This window comes from Eschrichtius robustus, chromosome 14 (assembly GCF_028021215.1).
Source record: "Eschrichtius robustus isolate mEscRob2 chromosome 14, mEscRob2.pri, whole genome shotgun sequence".
Classification (NCBI taxonomy): Eukaryota; Metazoa; Chordata; class Mammalia; order Artiodactyla; family Eschrichtiidae; genus Eschrichtius; species Eschrichtius robustus.
Window position 1 is genome coordinate 30,535,344 of NC_090837.1, and position 19,998 is coordinate 30,555,341.

General features: G+C 39.9%; 1 protein-coding gene across 1 annotated transcript in view; it reads right to left on the reverse strand.

The window, feature by feature from the left end:
- Positions 1–301: 301 nt before the first annotated feature.
- VAPA (VAMP associated protein A) overlaps positions 302–19,998 on the reverse strand; it is a 37,229-nt gene continuing 17,532 nt past the window's right edge. The window contains exons 2-6 of the mRNA XM_068562583.1: positions 18,802–18,954; positions 15,872–15,975; positions 15,275–15,355; positions 4,118–4,291; positions 302–1,061 (exon numbers count right to left, since the gene is read on the reverse strand). Coding sequence (XP_068418684.1) covers positions 903–1,061; positions 4,118–4,291; positions 15,275–15,355; positions 15,872–15,975; positions 18,802–18,954 — 671 coding nt within the window. The 3' untranslated portion in view covers positions 302–902. The remainder of the gene's footprint in view (positions 1,062–4,117; positions 4,292–15,274; positions 15,356–15,871; positions 15,976–18,801; positions 18,955–19,998) is intronic.

A 19,998-nucleotide genomic window follows, 5' to 3' on the forward strand; every position in this document is an offset into this window, starting at 1 on the left:
AATTAAACACAATAGAGCCACAGGGCAGACATGTAAACTGACTGAAATTACAGCACTTTTATACTCATGCCATTTGCTTGTTTTATATTATCTTGAGGACAAATGGATTATGATCTTCCAAAATTCCAAAAATGGCCTGAAATTTTATCAATTCCTTTCCTTAAAAGAATGAGGACTTTGAACCACAAATACTCAATATCCGCAAGGGTTTCCATGAGATAAAATTATGCATTTTATAACCCAGATCACCACACAGCACACTCCCTGGCATCCCGTCTAATGACACGACAAACACAAGCTATCGAGCAAGAATCTGTTAACAGTTTTATTATTTTTGTGTTAAATACCATGGGACAGGGTTGGAAGGATGAAAAACTCAGTCAACAACTGCCTCACAAGGGATAAGAAAAATTCTGCCATGATATTAGCAAAGGTAAAGGAGAAAATTTACACTGTAAGAGGCACCATTTCCCCACAGAATACCTCTTGGCATTTCCTGAATAAGTGGGATTAGCAATCTAAATAAATCGTATTTCAAGAGGTAACAGCAACAGATAAAATTTAAAGGGATTATTAAAATAACATTTACAAGACTCTGAACAATTCTTGAACTCTTATTAAAACCACAAAGAAAGAACAATTCTTTACTTATGAATTTCATAAAGGACTGAATGTGCAATGACACCTGCTAGGGATGGTCTGGTGACGTTCACGCTGTCCGGGAGCCCAACACTCTGCTCTTACTGTGTTTCTAACCGTGAGACTGTTACAGGCGAGGCCTATATGACGCTGTACACACAAAGAATGGTCACCGTGGGCCACACTACCAGTGAGATGGTAGGTAAACAAATCTTTTTCTGGTCAAGAGAAAAAAAAAGAAATAGCACTCTGCATGCTTCACTCTACAAGATGAATTTCCCTAGAAAGAATCCAATGAAAATGGCTGCAATTACAACAAGAAGCGAAGGAAGAGGACTGGTGACATTATCTCTGAAGGATGCAGCTGAGGTGGATCCAGGTTTATCCGAATGTGCTACCTTTCTGAGCCTTAAGCCTTCATCCTAGAAAAAAATATATGCACAAAAAGAGGTTTTAAAAACAAATATTCATAAAACTAGTGAGCTACAAACATACAGACAGAAAGCAGGTCAGTATGCATGCGACTGGGGGCGAGAGCAGGGGCGAGCTGCTACCCAGCCTAAGGAAACTTTCTAGGGTGATACAAACAGTCTAAAACCTGATTCCAGTGATGGCTGCACATTCCATAAATTTACTAAAAAAAAAAAAATCACTGAAATGTACACTCGCAACGGGTGTCTTCATGGAATGTAAATTACACCTCAATAATGCTGATTTTAAAAACTAGAGCCAAGAAATATACTTCTAAAAAACTGAAATATCAGGTACAGTTATATTTACATAGAAGGAAAAAATCCCACTAAAATTAATACAATTAAAGAAGAATCCTACGTGTGCACTTTCCCCAAGGTGGCCGACAGCATCTTCACGCTGGGCTCCATCAACCAAAGACCACCAGAAACAAAGTTCGGTCATTAGTCTGACCCGCCGCAAGCAGGGCCCCACACAGCAGAGCGCAGGGAAGAGACAGGACTCTACAGGACTGGGGAGGGGGAGTGCAGATGGAATTTAAACGCAGCGTTTCAATGTGCTCAAAGCAAAGCAGGAGGTCTTTGTGTAAAAGGGTCAGCACCAGGGTCTGGACTGTAGAGGAGAGACAGAATCGTTTCTTTGGAAACTACAAATACAACAGGGGTGGGATGCTGTAGGCAGAGCCCCGCACCTGAAGCTCTGCACCTGGACCAGAAAGGGAGGCCGCTTCTCTGCCATCACAGTGACTCCCATCCTCCAGACCAGGTGGCTGCTCCGTGCTGACTGACACAGCCTCACCCAGTGAAGTTTCTGACAGTCTATGACTTTAGGGGACCAGGTTTCTCAGTAACAGGACAGCAGTCACTCTAAGCAGGAGGTTGTTATGACACTTTACCAGCTGCAGAATGACCTTGGGGAAAATACTGACACCGGTTTACCCAGGCAGCTGGCTTTACCTGGTCCATCATCCCAACCAGATGAATACGGGGCAGGCTTTCACCTCCTCAGCACAAGCTCCTTTTTACTTTCTCACACTGATTCATTTCTCTAGTGTGTTCACTAATAACACCCAGTGGAAGAAGAGTGCACCTGATGTCATGCTGTTTTATTTGCATGACTGGACTTTCTGAGGGTTTGCGGGTTTGGGTCTTGTTCTGATTAGTCCCGTGTGGACAGAACAATGATGCTCAGTCCCGGCAAGAACTTTAAAAGCTACTCCAGGTGATTCTGCCTCACGGGGTCTCGGGAGGGCCTGAACATGTGTGTTTAAGAGCTCACGGCAGATACCGATGCACAGGCTGGATGAAGAAGGCCAGGGCTGCGGAACATAAAGGGCAGTGATGAGACCCCTCAAGGAAGTCAACCTGGCAACCAGCGATGATGGGCCTTAGTGTGAACTGTTAAAGGTCCAGAAGTTGACTCTGTAAACCAGTGGTCTTCAAGGTTCTTTTGTTTTCTCTTTTAAACAGCAGAATGCTTTTTCAAATAACATCTACAGAACGTTAGTCCATAAAGAGTCAGGACCGGGAATCAATCTTATCACCTATCTCCCCAGCCCGGCCCGACCCAGGCACCTCTCCCTCCCAGCCAGGCGACGGGCTGTGGCTCTCAGTACACTGAGGAGCACATCTTCCATTACATACAGGACTGAGGAAGTCATGGCACATAAAGGAAAAGTAACAAAAAACAGCACCCTCAGAACTCCATAGGGCATGGGTGTGGGTGTGGGTGTAACATGAGACCACCTCTCCACTCTCCAGACAGGCTGGGGGCAGGGGCCTCTGCGGCGGGGCTGTGGAATAGTAATAGCCAGAAAAGCCGTCTCAGCACACATCAAGCCAAGACATAGTGCCTTTGATTCAGAGTGTAGTTTCCACAGGCTATGAAATAATCAGATGTAGATTACGCCCCACAATTTAGCTTATTTACTTTAAGTACATTTTAGTATTAATACTATCTACTTTGACATGAAAAGCTTCAAACAAAGCCTCAAAAAGCAACTTAAAGGTCTTCAGGTCTTGAAATATTAGTAAACTCCACACTATCCCACAGCCCATTGCTCACTCACTCAAATGTGAATGAACACTGTGCACGTGTGCTGTGAACGCAGAGGCGGTGAACACAGCCCCTGCCCCCAAGACACCCCAGCCCGCTGGAGGGAGACGGACAAACGGGAGCCGGAAGAGGTAAGCGGCAGCCTGGAAACAGAGGAGGCAGCATTCCAAGACTGTTTCTCTTTTCTTTTCAGGGGAAGAGAGTCCCAGAAAAGGTCATACTGACAAGGTGATGAGAACCGAGCACCGTGAGACGTGTGTGCATGCCACGTGGGCAGGGACAGGGCGCCGGGCCGCCCGCGGAGGGAAGCGCTCCTGCTACAGCAGCAGAGGCTCCTCCAGGACCCCCAGCCCAGTGCTGACCGACACGACCCGAAGAGGCACTTCCAATGGGTGCCCTACATGGAGTTTTAAATTTTCTAACAGCACATTTAAAAAGGTACAAAAAATTGGCAACATTTTAATGATATATTTTATTCAATCCAATATAACCAAAATATTATTTCAACATGTAACAATACGAAAAAAAAAGAGGTTTTTTTGGTTATTTTTGGCACTATGTCACTCACAGCACATCTTAATTCCAACTAAGCACATTTCAAGCGCCCTGGACGACGGGTGCCAGTCTGGGGACAGCACTGCTGCATCAGGTGACAGGACCAGGGCCCAGAATGCAAAGGCTGCACAAGCGAGAGAGGAAGCCAGCAAGGCCACAGCCAGACCCCAACACCCAGGCCAGCTGCTGGCAAGGGAGCACGGGACAGGAGAAGCCACAGCCAAAGTGTAAGAAGAGGCTGGCGGGAAGCCAAGGCCAGGACAGAAGCAAATTGGGAAAAGGAAAAAGAACTGAAAAAGGGTAAATGTAAAAGCTGACAGACAAAATGGCCCAACAACGTTCACCTCCCCGCTGCCTTCACTGCAATCACGTTCCTTTCCCAGGAGCGAGCACTTACTCTCAGGTGTCGGTTTTCTTCCGATAGCTTCATCATCTCTCCCTGGAGCCTCTTGCACTCTTCCATGAGCTTCCTCGTCTCAGTATCATTGAGGGAAACACTGTGTGGCTTTGGCACGGGCCCGTCCTGCTTCGCAGCGTTCAGGGGAACGGCTTTGCTGGGTTCCATGTCGTTCTGCAGCACAAAGACAGCGGGCGGGGCGTTTTTCAACTGACTAACTCTCCTTACAGGTGTTTAAACAACAACTTAAACTCCACACATCCATCTCCAAGAAATTATTTACATGCAAAGTTTTGACAGTTTTCAATTTCATTATTAAAAAGTTTTTTAAATACCCAGTGTCTGGTCATCTGTGAACAACTGCACAGGACGACAGCAGTAAACACCAGCAGTCAGCGAGGTCAAAGCACGCGAACCACCCCTCCTCTGCGCCCGCCACCCCGTGCACTTACCTCCACCAGAGCACTGAGCACACAGCACAACACTGTACTTTTGGTGTTCTTTCCTACAACGCTTCAAAGCCTGGGTAGAGCAAGAGTCATTCCTCTTTGCATTTACCCCTAAACCCAGCACTATGGCCAACAGCAGTTACTCAATAAGTATGCTGAGTGACGCCAACCAAAATCCAAACATGAAGTTCATTTTCAGTGCTCTGATTCTGCAATTCAAATGAGGTTCTGGAGGGAAGGGGGGGTGTTATTGCAAACACGCAATGAAATCAGGAGACTACCTAAAAAAAACATTTGAAAGAAAACCTAACTTCTATTCATGGGAAAAAATAACTGAAGGATATGAGCACCGAAGGGGAGATAATGAACACAAACATGTATCATGGGGAAAAAAAGAGGGGAGGGAGTCCACTTCATGACTTTAAACTCAAATATAAACGATCGCTTCAAATCATTAGTAACACTACCTGCTTTAACTCATGAAACTCAATATGGAACCACAGTGGTACTCAGGCACCTTTAAAATTATGAGCCCCCAAATCTTAACTCCTGCCAGCACTCACGCATTGGAACTAGTGGCAAAGGCATGGAGAGAAAGGCACAGGGCAGGGCCTAAGCGTCCCTGAGCCTCAACTCAACACCCATCCACCGGAATCTCATCTCTGCCTTCACAAGCTCCCTAATAGGACTAGCACAATTCTTGTCTTTAATTAAAATTTTACTTGCTAAAAATTTAGCTTTTCAAAAAGAAAGGTATAAACCGCTTTATTCAGATATAAACTTCTAACAAGAACATTTCCAAAATCAACTTTATGGCATTTTCCACAGCACTCATCAGGAAGATTTAATTATAGGTCACACACCTACCACAGCATCCCAGCTCCTGAATTTACTTTCAGTATAAACAGGGACAAAACTAGTATTTCGTATGAAGGGGCTATGATTTGATCGCCATTGTCTAAATCCATGTAAAAGTTAGCAGCACTGTACTGAGGTTCCAGTCATCATTCAGATTTCCCCACTCCTCTTCAGAAGCGTCCCCGCCGTGACGGGTTTTAGGAAGCCTGCTTCACCATCCGGCTCTGTGCTTCCTGTGCGAGCCTCTTGTTCTCCACTCTGTCCTGCCTGTCCCAACCAATCCCATCGTACTGTTACAAACCCTGTTTCAGATGTTTTTGCTCTCCACCAATTTCTTTTCCTATTCTTTTCCTTAACAGTAATTAGAATTCATTTCAAAATGACTTCTCAAGTGTGCACTTTCCAACCTAGAACTAGTCCAGCTTCTGGGAACCAGAATGGCACATGGCCTTCCTCTGTGAAGACGAACAGTCAACAACATGGCAACTCAGCAATCTTTATTTAGGTTTGGGGGAAAATATCACACTCGTACCAGAAAGTTGACTAAGAAATTACGAGGAGATGCAAAAGGCCAAAAAGTGAAGACAAAAAAAATTAGAATGAGGAATCATCAAACTCTTCACAACTGGCTTTTTATTTTTAAACAAATTCTTGAAATTCCAGAAAATTGAGAATTACCTCCCATTCTCTCATCAACCTAAAATAACTATTATTTATATATTATCTTCCAGTATTCTCTTTCATATGCATATTTTATAAAATCAGCATACATGTAACTTTTTAATCTTTATTCATTTATATGTACATCTTTTAATTATCATTTTAAATGACACGATGTCATTAAATATTCTATTCTGTGCCTTACCAAAATTACTTCAACATTTCACTCTTGTTAGACATTTGATGGGTAGCTTCCCACTCTGGGATTTTAATTAACATGTCAATCAATATCTTCTCATGGTGGCAGAATTAGATTTCTCTTTTTATTCAAAATTTTTCTTAATGTTGATATATTGCTTTTACAAGAAAAAGGAGAAGAAATGTCATAACCCATCTGTGGAGCATAAATGTTAAGACGAGAGTGCAAACGATAACAGTGAAGCCTAAACACTGTCCAAAGTAAGCCAAACAAGTAACAAAACAGTCACACTGAGTAAACCCACTTACCCCATGTGCTCACAACCATTTAGGCCCCTACAAACCAGGCAACATACAGAGCAGAGGCAAAAAAATCTAATTGACTGATTAATTAATTAAGTAGAAGCCTGTATAAGTTAACTGGGTGGTGGTTAAAGGGGGTGGGGTGGGGGGAGAGTCACGGGCGTGGAGACAAGCTGGGGAGCCTGGTGGGAACACTAAGGCTGCTGAGACAGCTACAGGCTTCCCTTCAGGAGCGCCACGGTGAGGTCTGGCTCCAGGAAAACAGCGTGTTCCTTGAGAGCTGCTTCAGACTGGTCCCGAAAGAGGAGACTGGCTGTTCTGAGAACCATGGAACAAGCAATCTGGAGGGACCTGACACGCTCTGACTCTGAGGCAGCTGAGGAGTGACACTGCACGCACATTATACCTAACACTGCAACTCAGAACAGACTCGACGGTCAGGCCATGGTATCGAGACAAGAGAAAACACGGTATCTCATACATTTTCCACTCTTTTATATTATTTAGCCTACCTGCAGTGATCTCCCCCCATCTATGAGTTGAATTTACTTCTGCACTTTTTTTTAAACAACCTTTAGAATTTCAGTTCCAATATTCTAAATTATTCCTTTTGGGGGTAATTAGAAAAAGCGAGGACTTTGGAACTGTTCAGAAAAGGAAATATAAATACAAGGCAAATTCGGTTTTTGAATTGAAGCCTTGGGATGGACAAAGGAGCCAAAGAATGTAAACACGAGGCTACATTCTCGTGACTCCTGTTAAGAGTAAGGGATCAAGTGTATTACAGGGAGGTAAAAGGCAAGGCCTAGAGCCACAGCAGGAAACTGTCAGGAGGCCTGAGTAAGGCCTTAACTGGGAACAGGTAGTATTTGAATAATAAAGTTACCGAAGATATATTTTCACTCTGAACAACCCACTTACTCTTTTTCTCTAGGATCATGATTCCCAGAAGTAAATAACGAAAATCACAAAATTTTAAAAGTATCAGACATTTAGATAAAGGATCAGGTTTTGTTTAAGCCTTAGTATACACATTCTCTGCAAAGCCAAATCAAAGTATCAGCAGCCTGTTCGAACTGTGGGGTTCCCGGAGTTCCCAACGAGCAGGAAATGAGAAAGGGAATCATACAGCACCCAGGACACCACCAGGAGGCCACTGTCATCTACTGATGTGCTGGCATTGTACTTGAGTGAATGTTAAGTGTACACACATGAGCGCGCGCGCACACACACACACACACACACACACACACACACACACACACACACACACGGAGACATGAATAAATTCAAGTATGACCTAAGATCTTTAGGGCTTTTGCCACAAATTCTCCTACCCCGGGGCACTGTAAATAACTAACAATGACAGTTGAAGAAGGGTTACTGTTATTTGTACTGGATAAGAAAACATAAAGCAGTAATCTCATTTATCTTTTTTTTATATATATAAACACAAATACTTGCCTGGAGAGTGATATTCACCAGCTTCCACCTTTACTGCTACACCTGCTGGTCTGTTCACATTTTTTTTAGAGGATGCTCCCTAAATCTCAGTGACAGGGAAAATTACACCAATTTCATAATAATGTTCCCACTTACATTTGTCCTGCTCACTACTGAGATGTTATTAAGTGTGGAATTTGTTATTTTAGAACAGAACAGTTTGTATGCCTGGTTTTTAAGTGATTGTGGTTCTACCGTAATTTTAAACATAGTTGACATTTTCAATTCTAATTCCTTCACAACACACTCACAATAAACACCTCATACGTGCTGGGTGACCACATCACCATAACCAGTGACACTGGCAGACTTCCCTATTCTTAACAGTCCTTCAGGCTTCATTATGACAAGTATTTTTCCCTAGAAAATATGTCATTAACAGATGTTAAATGGAGGGCATAAATGAAATGTAATAATTTTTTAAAATTTGGAAAATGTCAAGTAGAGTTGGTGGCCTAAAATAAACCAAAAAATTCTTTTTATTTCAACATAAAGAATTGAAGAGGTTAGAAAACATCATAACTAACAAGTTAATTAAAACCACACTCAATCCTAAAAAAAACACAACCACTAACTAGACATTAGAGTTCATAATACAGAGTTTATAATAACTAAAAAGAGCTAATAATTCACAGAACTCCAGTTTGTAAAATATAAAGTAGTCAACACTCCAGTATCATCTGCGTCCAGCTATCAACAACCCAGGGAATGTGCTGAGCGGCTCTCAGTAGTAGCCCTGAACATAACTCAGTTGAAGACTGTGGGCCATTAACTTACTGAAATGCATCCAGTCAAAGACCTGCTGTCCCTGAGGACTAGGGGGACCACACACCTTAGTGCCTAAGGGCAGTATTAGTTAATGCCTGTTGTCCAGGAATAACTATTAATAGTACCTCCTTTTATTCTAAAATAAAAGGGTTCTTGGACTCCTAGGTCATTCTATGTATGCTCCAAATCAGAGAGCTATTTTCCAAAAAGAAGCCCATGTTCTAATGATGGTTCCAAATAAATTAGGACTGTTTTATCACAAAAATGATCTCTTTAAACCATAAAAATAAAAACATGGACTCAACCACCATACTTCTAAAGCTGGCACCTTTCTTATCCTACAAGATGACTAAAAACTTCAATCATTTTCTGAGTTGTATATTCAGTATCAAGGTCCTAAAAAACCTAAAGAAATCAACAAAATAATAACACAGCCCTTTCCAACTGTCTTTAGAAACAGTAAATGCCCAAGAAATAACAGCATACCTAAAAAGATCCAGATCCTCAAACAGGTAAGGTATACTTACATAATGTACTTCACTGCCTGTCTACTTCTTTTGGGGGCTCGGGGAGGTGGGTGAGGAGCTGCGGGCAGGGGTGAGAGTGGGATGGGGTACCTAACATAAGAAACACTGAATCAACAGCACGTTTTGCTACCTGCTACCTACACCAACTCTGAGAAGAAAGTATCAATAACCATGATAGCTATTGTGCTATCTAACTGCTTTGGATGCTAACCAAATTTTTCTAAGTTGATTACTAAAGATCATAAATTCTGATAAGCAACTCTTTGGAGTAAATGTGTAACTGAACATGGGCTTCTCCACTGCTCTGAACACTAAGGCTGAACACAAAGTGCATGTGCCATCTGGAGAGAGCTGTGTATTAAAGTTGTCACCAGCGACTTAGTTAAAAACTAAACTGAAGTTTGCTTAAATTAACGAACTTTTTAAAACATATTGACAAACAAACTAAAATAAGGGGTCAAACCATGTCACTATAGGAATTTACTAACAGCAATCATGACTATATTAACTAAAAAATATATTTTGTACTCTAATTCTAAAAATACAGGTTACCAACAGTTCTCATATTTTCTGTGAATCTTCCACATTTAGAAAATGTGTTTTCCTTGAATAAGGGCGTTTCATCTTTAATCAATTTGTGTAGTCAGGATTCAGCTTCATATGGCATCTTACCAATTTATCTGTAGTAAACTGACAAACTTTATCTAGGTAAAACACTACTCAATGATGCCCTAATTTCCTAACAGACAAAGTTCATAGTAAACTGAAGACAGACATACAGAAAAAGGATATTAAGTAATTTTGTAACTGTATCTATGGATACTAGAAAGAAACCAGTATGTCAGAGATACTATGGTCTTTAAGCAGTTTCATCAACTTCATCTGTACACAATACTAAACCGGAAATGGCAAGATACCATTAGGCTCTTACCAACAGGGTTTTATTACCACATGAATAAAGTATTAAAAAAGAGGTGTTTTATGTGTGTGCGCGTGTGTATGTATAAAAGGTTTCATCTTTAATCATTATAACAAATACACAAAAACTTTATATATTTTATACTATTATAAACACTCCAGATTTGGTTACTCTGAGGTTTCACATTTTCTGTAAAGGATGCGATGCAACAGTAAGCTGATGACTTGACAGGAAGTCACTAATCAACAATTCGGACAGCACCATGTCTGTACCAGGCTGCGCCCACTTCAGTGATCCCTCGGTAATGGGGATTTCCCGTAGAACCTGCACGTTAGCAGCACCACAAGAACGAGTTTAAGCAGGAACAGCGTTTCCAAAAGTGTATTTTACAGAACACCTGGCATTCTGTGGGAAGTTAATTGCATTATATGAAACAAAAAAGAAATACTAGGTTAATCAGATTTTCTTTATTCAGAGCCTTTAATGTGCAAATATGCAGTGTGCTTATTTATAGCATTTTTCCAAACTCATCTGACCACAGAGCCCTTCCAAACCAACACATTCTGGCAAACACCGCCTCATAAAAACACAGCTGTATTTCAGCCCTTCTTTTTAACATGCACATTAATCAATTAAGGCCACCTCTAGTATCAATACAAATATTTTTGCACATTTGAATTATATAATTCTGAAATACTGATATACTGAAATATTAAAAGTCTCATTTTATGTGCCAAACTTGAAATGTGAATTCCAAACACTTAAAAATGTCCATCAAGAAGCATAACAGCAAAGCTATGAGTTGCTATATGAGTTGCTATATTCCAACAGCACTGCAGCTGGTGCATAAGAGTACCTGCCCATTCTTCTCAGTTAGTGTTGGATTTTACACAATCTGAATTATCCAAGAGCTTCAAGAACATAACCCAACCATTAAACACAATCACGACACCTCAAGAAATAAAAGGATGAGCATCATCTTATGTGATTTATGTGATGCTGACTAATTTCACCATTAAAATTTTACCATTAAAAGTGCCTTCAACTGACAATCAGGCCTCCACTAGAATCTTGGCCAAAAGAATGGTTTGATAGGAATTCTCACAAAACTAAAAATCACCGTCTTACTCCCAGTGCCCAGCTTGTGGTCTCGAAATACCATCTCCCACTGAAAGGACCCAGGGCTTGAAGAAATGTCTAATCCCAGGTCTGAGCCTGGAAGTACCTTGCCATATTAGACATGAGGGAAATTACCAAAGACTACTAAGGTGAAAGGACCGGCTACTAGCCAATCTGAGCACCAATACGATAACTGCAAGGGCCTGAAACAGTAGTTAAGTTTAAGTCCGTGAGTCCATAACAACACGGCAAAGAGGGAGGGGGAGGAAAAAAGGAAGGAGGACGGAAAGCTGACTGTACATCATCAGAGGGACACTGTGACCAACTCATTTTTTGAAAGCCTATAACTTAAGAGAAAGCTTTAGAACTCCACCATTGAATGAATCAGCAAGTATCAGATGAGCCCCAGTTACTCTCTAACTAATACAATGAAGCAGTAATGACAAAGTCACCATTACGCAACCTTGAATGAATCAATGGACTTAAACTGTATTTACTCACTTCCGACTGTACTGACATTTGGGGCTGGAGAACCTTTGTTGTGGGGACAGTCCTGTGCATTGCAGGAAGTTGAGCAGCATCTCTACCCACTAGACATCTGTAGACCCCTCCACGCTAGCTGTGACAACCAAAAATGTCTCCAGACATTGACAAATGTCCCCTGGGGGGCAAACCACCCCTGGCTGGGACCACTCATCTACACACTGCACACCAACAGCTGCTAACTTCAAAAGAAAAAAAACAGACATTAGGTACCTCCCTGAGAGAACAGATAACCACCTACAAAGCAGTCCTGCCTCTCCCTCACCAGCAACAATAAGCCTCAATTTAATCAAGTCTCTAGATCCAATGACAGGAAATACCAAAGACAGCAGAGAAGTTAAAAGATACCTGAAGGATGCAATCAGCAAAATCTAGTCCATGGGAAAGTCTACAGAACAAACCCGGTTTCTTTAATAAATAATTTACAAGAGAAAAACAGGGGGAATCTATAGATTAAGAGACTTCAGAAACATATCCAATAGCAGTATGTGGACTTTATTTTGATTTCAAATCAAACTAACTGCAAAAAAACAAATGTTTAAATGACACTTGTGAGGCAAATGTGAATGCTGCCTGAATAGTCTGATATTAATGATATATTAAGCTTTCAAAGACTAATGATAGTATTGTCATTGCTCTTTTCTTCCTTTTCTTAAAGTCCTTATCTTTGAACGATATATACTGAAACAGTTACAGATAAAATTATGTCTGAGATGTGCCTTAAAACAGTATGTGAGATGGGAAGTGGTGGGGTTTACATAAAATAAAATTAAGCATAAACTGGTCACTGTTAATAAAGCTGGCCACGGGTTCACTGTACTGTCCACTTTTCTAGGTATTTAAAGTTTTTCAAAATAAACTGCTTCAAAAAATCATTATCTTTAGCAAGTATTCCCTATAATTTAATGGGTCAATAATAACTATACTGCAAGTCCAAGTAGTTCAATTAGTGCAAATACATTCTGCAGCCAGCGCATCCAGGCTCAGAATCGGATATTCTCTGGCATACTTTGAAATTACTGAACAGACTTTGGGTTACTAACAACCTGCTATGAAAAAGTTCCCGGACCAAACTACCTCTGCTCGAGCTCCAGGGTGTGTGGGGGGCTCTGGGATCTCCACGCAGTATTTGTTCAAGCCCTTTAGCAGACGCAAAGCCACTTTGTTGGATTACTATGGGCTATACCTATGTGTTAGGTACACCTGCTACTCTCCTCTGTGAGGTAGTAAGATGGCTAGGCTCACCAATCACAGTCATATCATTTCCATCAACTTCTGGTTTGGTGTCCAATCAGCAATATCAAATACTTGGGTTCCAGCCCTTTTCAGACTATAATCTCAAATTGTCTGCTATCCAGAGCATAAGAGAAGCCCAGCTGAAAGATAGCTCTATGTTTATTAAATGACTGTAAAAATGGCATAAAACTCATAAAAGTGAGAAAATATCCAAACGTGTTTTGAAAGTAAGTCAACCCTTATTCCAATGAATTCTACTTCTTGGCATACATCTGAAGGACATGAAAATACTATGTTGAAGAGATATTTGCATTCCCATGTTCATAAAGCAGCATTATCTACAACTGCCAAGACAAGGAAACAACCTAAGTGTCCATCAAGAGATGAATGGATAAAGAAGTTGTGGTATATATATATACAGACTGGAATATACAGATACAATGGAATATTATTTCAGCCATTAAAAAAAGGAAATCCTGCCATTTGTGACAACACAGACGAAACTCTAAGGGCATTATGCTAAGTGAAATAAGTCAGAGAAAGACAAATACTGTATGAGCTCACTTATACATGGAATCTTAAAACAAAACAACAACAACAAAGCCCCAAACCTGTAGAAAGAGATCAGGTTTGTGGTTACCAGAAGCGGGGCACGGGGAGGAGGGACTGGATGAAGGGTGCCAGAAGGTACAAAACTGAAGATAAACAAAAACTGGGGATGTAATGTACCACATGCTGACTCTAGCTAACACCACTGTTCGGTATATTGACAGTTGTTAAGTGAGCAGACCCTAAGAGTTCCCATCAGAGGGGGAAAAACTTTTTTTTTTGGTAGCTATATGAGATGGTGGATGTTAACTAAACTTACTGTAGTAATCATTCCACAATATATGTAACACTAGTGTTTATGCTGACACCTTAAACTTATACAGTGTTGTACGTCAACTATAGCTCAATAAAACTAGAAGTAAAATAAGTCAACCGAGACAAATGTGCTCTTTTCTTGGTTCCAATAATAAGAGCTATGCAAGCTATTAGCATCCTGGCAGCCTAGCAAAAGAGAAAGTAAACTCCAAATGGGAAGCATCAACATGCCATCAAATCTCACTTTCCAATAGCAACATATGTATTCACATTTTTTTGTTTTTGGCAAATATTTCAAAATCCCTTTAATAAGGCATTAAAAACACAATAAATGATTTGGTCAACACCTAATTGCCATTCAGGCACTTCTTCATTTCAGCTTATCCTAAAAGAGTAACACAACAATTGACCCCACGTATTTAATCTGCAAGTTTACTTTTCAATAGGGCAAATGGCCTCCAGATCAAAGAAAAAACTCATGTAAAATTATAACCTGATTGTGCCAAACAATTCTATTTATCCATATTATTTTATACGTTAAATCACACACACAAAAACCTACTTACCCTTCAAGTTCCTCCTACAAACCACAGAAAAAAATTCAAATTTGCATTTCAGAAAAGGAATAAAGTGACCACAACCTATTCTATAAGACTACTTTTTAAACTCCATGCACATACACTTCAGTCCCTCAAATTTTATTTGCCTCATGCTAATCAAAAAGCAACATAAAAATTATTTACTAAGGAATAAAATCAGATGTATTTTGACCAAAATCAACAGTGAACAAAATACCTGGGAATAGCCAAATTTGGAATAAACTGTTTGTCCATGTAAATTAAATCTTATCCCCAGACTGCAGGTATATAGTTGCCAAAAAGTGGTTTATGTCTGTAATTTAATTGTATTTATGTATACACGTCTCATTCTAATAAAGAACTTGAAGTGGTTTAAGTAGCAAAATTTTGGTAGAATTAGGTGGTTCTTCTCCATCATCCAGCTTGTATCTAAAAGTATTTTTCTTCTTGAACAAAATGTTATGAAATGAAAAGAGCATATACACATTGTTTTTAAAAAATGTAAACACTGAGTCTGATAAAGTGGAACAGCCATATCACACAATCACAAAGGCCAAAACCAGAAGCAGAATTCAATCTCAAAGTAACTGAGAGCTTAATAGCTTCCAATTTTCTTGTATTTTCCTACTTACCAATTTATCATTTTCATTGGGCATTTCAAATACACATCTCAATTTAGAATCCATCAATTCATCGGGTTTTGCCTCTTTCCACTAAAAGCAAACAAAACCAAACAATGAGACAGAGGAGATATGATGGGGACAAATAGGTTTCACCTCAAGGGACAACTGAAGGGTTAGTGTAGCTGCCGTGTGTGTTTGTGTGTGTGCATGTGTGTGTGCGCGCGCGCGCACGCAGGGGGTTCCCCAGGTCAGCCAGGATTACAGCTGCCTGTACACACTGCGTTATTCTCACCCACCACAGGTACCAGCAATGCCACAGAACTTCCTATAGAACCCTATGAAGAGCTACTATCACAATCCGTTAAAATCACACTAACATCCCTAGAGATTACAGGACTTTACTCTTAATAGTAACACTTCAAAATTGTCTCTAAGGACACTATTTCAAAATTCCTTCGTTTTTGAAATGAGTCAGGATTATCTGTAGTGAACAGATTTACAGATTTTGTTAATTTTAAAAATCAGGTTTCTCAGTGGAGAACTAAACAAAACCCACAGTTTAAACAACATTCCCCCGGACAACTTCTGTTCAACTTCTCTACTCACCACAGCTTCCATATCTGAAATGTTTGGTGGAGCAAAGATGGTCTGTACCATAAACTTGTGTTTACTCTTCTCATTGGGGTCATAGTCAAAAGGCTGCAGCATTACTAAAGAAGAAGAAAGGACACATGACAGTGACTTCTGCATTTGTTTGCTTCTTTGCATTCCTAGTACTCACTCACTAATTTGCAAATTTAAAGAAAACCAGGAAGGGTGCAAGAAACCACACACTGGATTATTTACAGTAAGGATCCAGAATCAACTTTATGGTTTCCAATTACTTTTAAATTGTCTACCTTTCTGATTTGCTAAGTCTTTAACAACCCACAAAATAAACAAATGTCTATTTAAAAAAAATAAATATCAATCTATGATTGCCCTCTCTAAACTTAAGTTTGGAAAATTTTCAAAACTTTGCCAGCATTAACTATTAAAATGCCTATAAACTCAAAATCTAGTAAATTGTCTATTAAAACCACTTATAATATAAACAGGTTTCGCATTAGTATTTAGTGATAACAGCTCTTAAAATTAGACAACTGTAATATTTATAGGAGAAATTCTAAGTAACTTAAAAACTCACTACCATATATTAATGTTCTGATATAACTAATTTTTCTAAAATAGATTTTAAATACACACCTATTCAAGAAGAATTTATCAATTTGTTTAAATGAGTCTAGGACAACAAAGTGTACAAGGAAGCCATACAGCCTCATGATTTCTAAACTTTTTCCAGCTTCCTAATAATTATATTCAAATTTTTTTCTGAAGTATTTATGATTTTCAGTGGCCTACAAGAGGGTTTTTAGACGTTCCATGTGGTTTTAAATTATGTAATATAAACCTAATAAGAGAATATAAAGAATGAATCAGCAATTGTACACAATATGTATACAATATTGTGGAGATTACTTCCCTGCTAATATTTAGATTATTTCTAAGATAGACAGATGTCAACATTTTCAAAAAGATGAAATGAAGCAAATGTAAGAAATATCAATTATATAAGAATATCTTCTTTATAAGGTATGTCTGAGAAGTCCATTAACTCCCATCATGGTTAAAAAAAAATTTTTAAGGGCCAAATATACAGCTGTAGAAAATGCACAGGATAAACGCCCAGAACCCAGATAAAGCACAATATATCTCCAGGAACACCCTTCACTGAACAACCACCCTACACTTTTCACTAGAAACTGGATAAAAAGAAAACTTCAAACATGGTTGTGACTTTATGACAGTCATACTTCTAAGGCTACAGACCATGTAACAAGAGGAAGACAATCTTAGCACATATTAAAGGAGTAAATCCATAAAGCTGCATGCTAAAGGGAGAGAGGGAGAAAAGGAGTGAGTATGTAGACAGAGCCAATCAGGGAAGACTGCTGGAGGAAGCGTGGCTGGAGTGCCTGCTCACCCGGAAAGGCATTGCACTGAAAACTGGAGTGCCGAGTTCTCAGTGGAGGAGAGGGATCAAGGGCGTGCATGGAAACAGTAACTGGTGTGTAAGGAGTTTTTAGTAAGTCAGGTGCTCAATACAAGGGGCTTATGTGGGAGAAAGGGCTTTGAGAAGTATACAGGTTCTTAAGAAATGTTAATACAGTAAAACTTCAGAAAGCTAGAATCCTAAAGAAAAAGGCCTTCTGAATGGTTCCATGGATTCCTAGGGATATAGCTGCTTGCACCAAAATCTGTTTTTAACCATGTGGATAGAAATAATTTCATCTTCTTCCAATTGAGCTAAAAAGGCTTGTGGACTTAGAGAGCAACTTCCAGAACACTCGTACTCACTGCCCACTCTTCTTATTGCCCACCCATCTTCCCCATGAACTGACAGTTCGGTCAGACAAACATGAAAGCAGGCCTGCCAGGCCACCACACCACAAGACTCACTAAAAGCATCTTCTCTAGGGCCTCCTAGCTCTGAGTTTGGGTATACAGTTACTGAGGGAGGATTAAGTGCCCCAAGAACTCTGACGTCTGTCCTTGACTGCCTCTGCAGTCAGGTTCCACTGATGAACGTCTCAGTGAGCCTGCCCCGGGCGCTCACTCTTCGTATAATTTGCTGTTTTTAATCTGCTGTGGGCTTGAAGACTAGAAAACTGATACAGAATTATTTTAATAGCTTAGGAATACCTATCAGGATTATGCAGGCATGTTTTGTTTTGTTTAACATACCCATGCCTAGGTTGTGTCCCCAGAGATTCGAATCTGGAAAGGTCCGCGTGTGTTCCTGCTCTCTGTGCAATTATGGCAGACCTTCACTGAGGTGAGAACTACTGCTAGAAAATAAGGGTAAATGGTCTCTGTGAGGGGCCTGAGAAGTTCTCCCATAAGTAAACTACATCCTCCTACTTGCTTCCTATCGCTCCGCTATGTTAGATGCTATCATGAAAGGATACCGTCAGGGAAGTCTGAGGGCATTAACTCTGGCACCAGCAGACTCCACGGCAGGAGTAAGCAATCCATACATGGAAGGAACCAAGCACACTCCCTGGACTACAAGTAAACACAAAAGGGGGTGACAAAACTGAAGTTTTCAAGTGCGGGGCACTGTTGGCATTAACAATAAAAGGCAGAAAGACGCATCTAAGTTTACAGCTATTGGCAAAAAAGAGGCACTGTACATTTTTAAGCAAAAGATTTAGGATAACACCTCCATAGCCGCATGCAATACGTAACAACAGCTAGAGATGTGAAAGAATGAGAATGAGCAATCACAAAAATTATACAAAATTTCAAAGACAAAATAATAAGGGCAGAGAATGTGATAGTAAGCTGTAGAAATAAAGAACAGATATAACATTTTTTTGAACGACAGTAACTGCTTACAAACTGACCACATACACCCTCACCCCAAGATAAGACATTTCCTGCAGCAGTTTGCATATAGTAAAAGAACAGCATAAATTCAAGACATGGTTTGCTACCTGAAACAGTCACAGTCAACCCTGGGTCAATAATTCCACTGTTGGGCCTCACACAGTACCGACGAGGTGCTGTAGTCTTCACTTTGAAACACACCTTTCTATCCGATGGATTTCGCAACTTAAGATTTGTAGTGACTACATCTGTGAAGGGGCCTGTAAGGTTTAAAAACCAAAAACAGGGAAAAAAAATTTTAATTGGATTCACACACACACACACACAAGCAGAATTCAAAACTGGATGCACATAACCTCAATTTTATATAGAGTATGTACTGAGAGTCTGTGTACCTAAATATACCTCCAGTTTTATATAAAACAAAGCAGTTTTATTTTCTTCTTCATTCCTTACCAGACTTTATAAAATCACTACATGAACATGTATTGTTCCTATCAAATAAAATGTATTTTGAAAGTTCCAATTTATGAAACAAGCCCAAAATTGTATTCCTAGAGTATGCTCTTACCACACGACTGAAAAGATCGAGATTATCCAGTGGTCTGCAAACCAATGCCAATCTTCAGATTCACCTGACAGAGCCGACCACAAAACCTCTCCATCAGAAGCCGACAAACCCAATGACAGGATGCTCTTGCTTCACCTCAACTAAGTTTGATCCCTTCACTCGTTCATTCTTTCACTCACATATTTGTCAAGTGTTTATTAAGAGCACTGTGTCAAATGCTCTACATACAAAGTTTTTTTTAAGCTTTGACTCTACACCCAAACATAAAACTGCAAAACAAAGAACCCAAAAGGTGATGCAGTCCTGCCTGAATTAAATAAGTCCTAAACCATTTTTTGTTTAAAAAAGGGGGGAGTGGGGTGTGGAGAAACAGTACCGCCACTTTTGTTCTTGGCCGAAGAAAAGCCTAAAGATATTTTATACAGATTTAGACAATAAACTGAATACCTGTTAATTTGGAGACTGAAGATAAATATGTCTCAATGGAAGCAACAACCACACACTTCTAACTAACCCAAAAGCAATTTTCAGTGGTTTCTGAAACAATTAATTTTAAGTTATACTTTAAAAAAAAAAAAAAAAAAAGCTAGAAGGCTGAAATCAAAGACAATTATAAAGTCTATCTTTCCTTTATTAAATAAACCAGAACAAGCATGTCTTTTAAAACTTTAAAATATTTCTAGTATAGAGTCCAGACTGAGAAGATTCCCCAACTCTGCCAGATAGTTTCCCA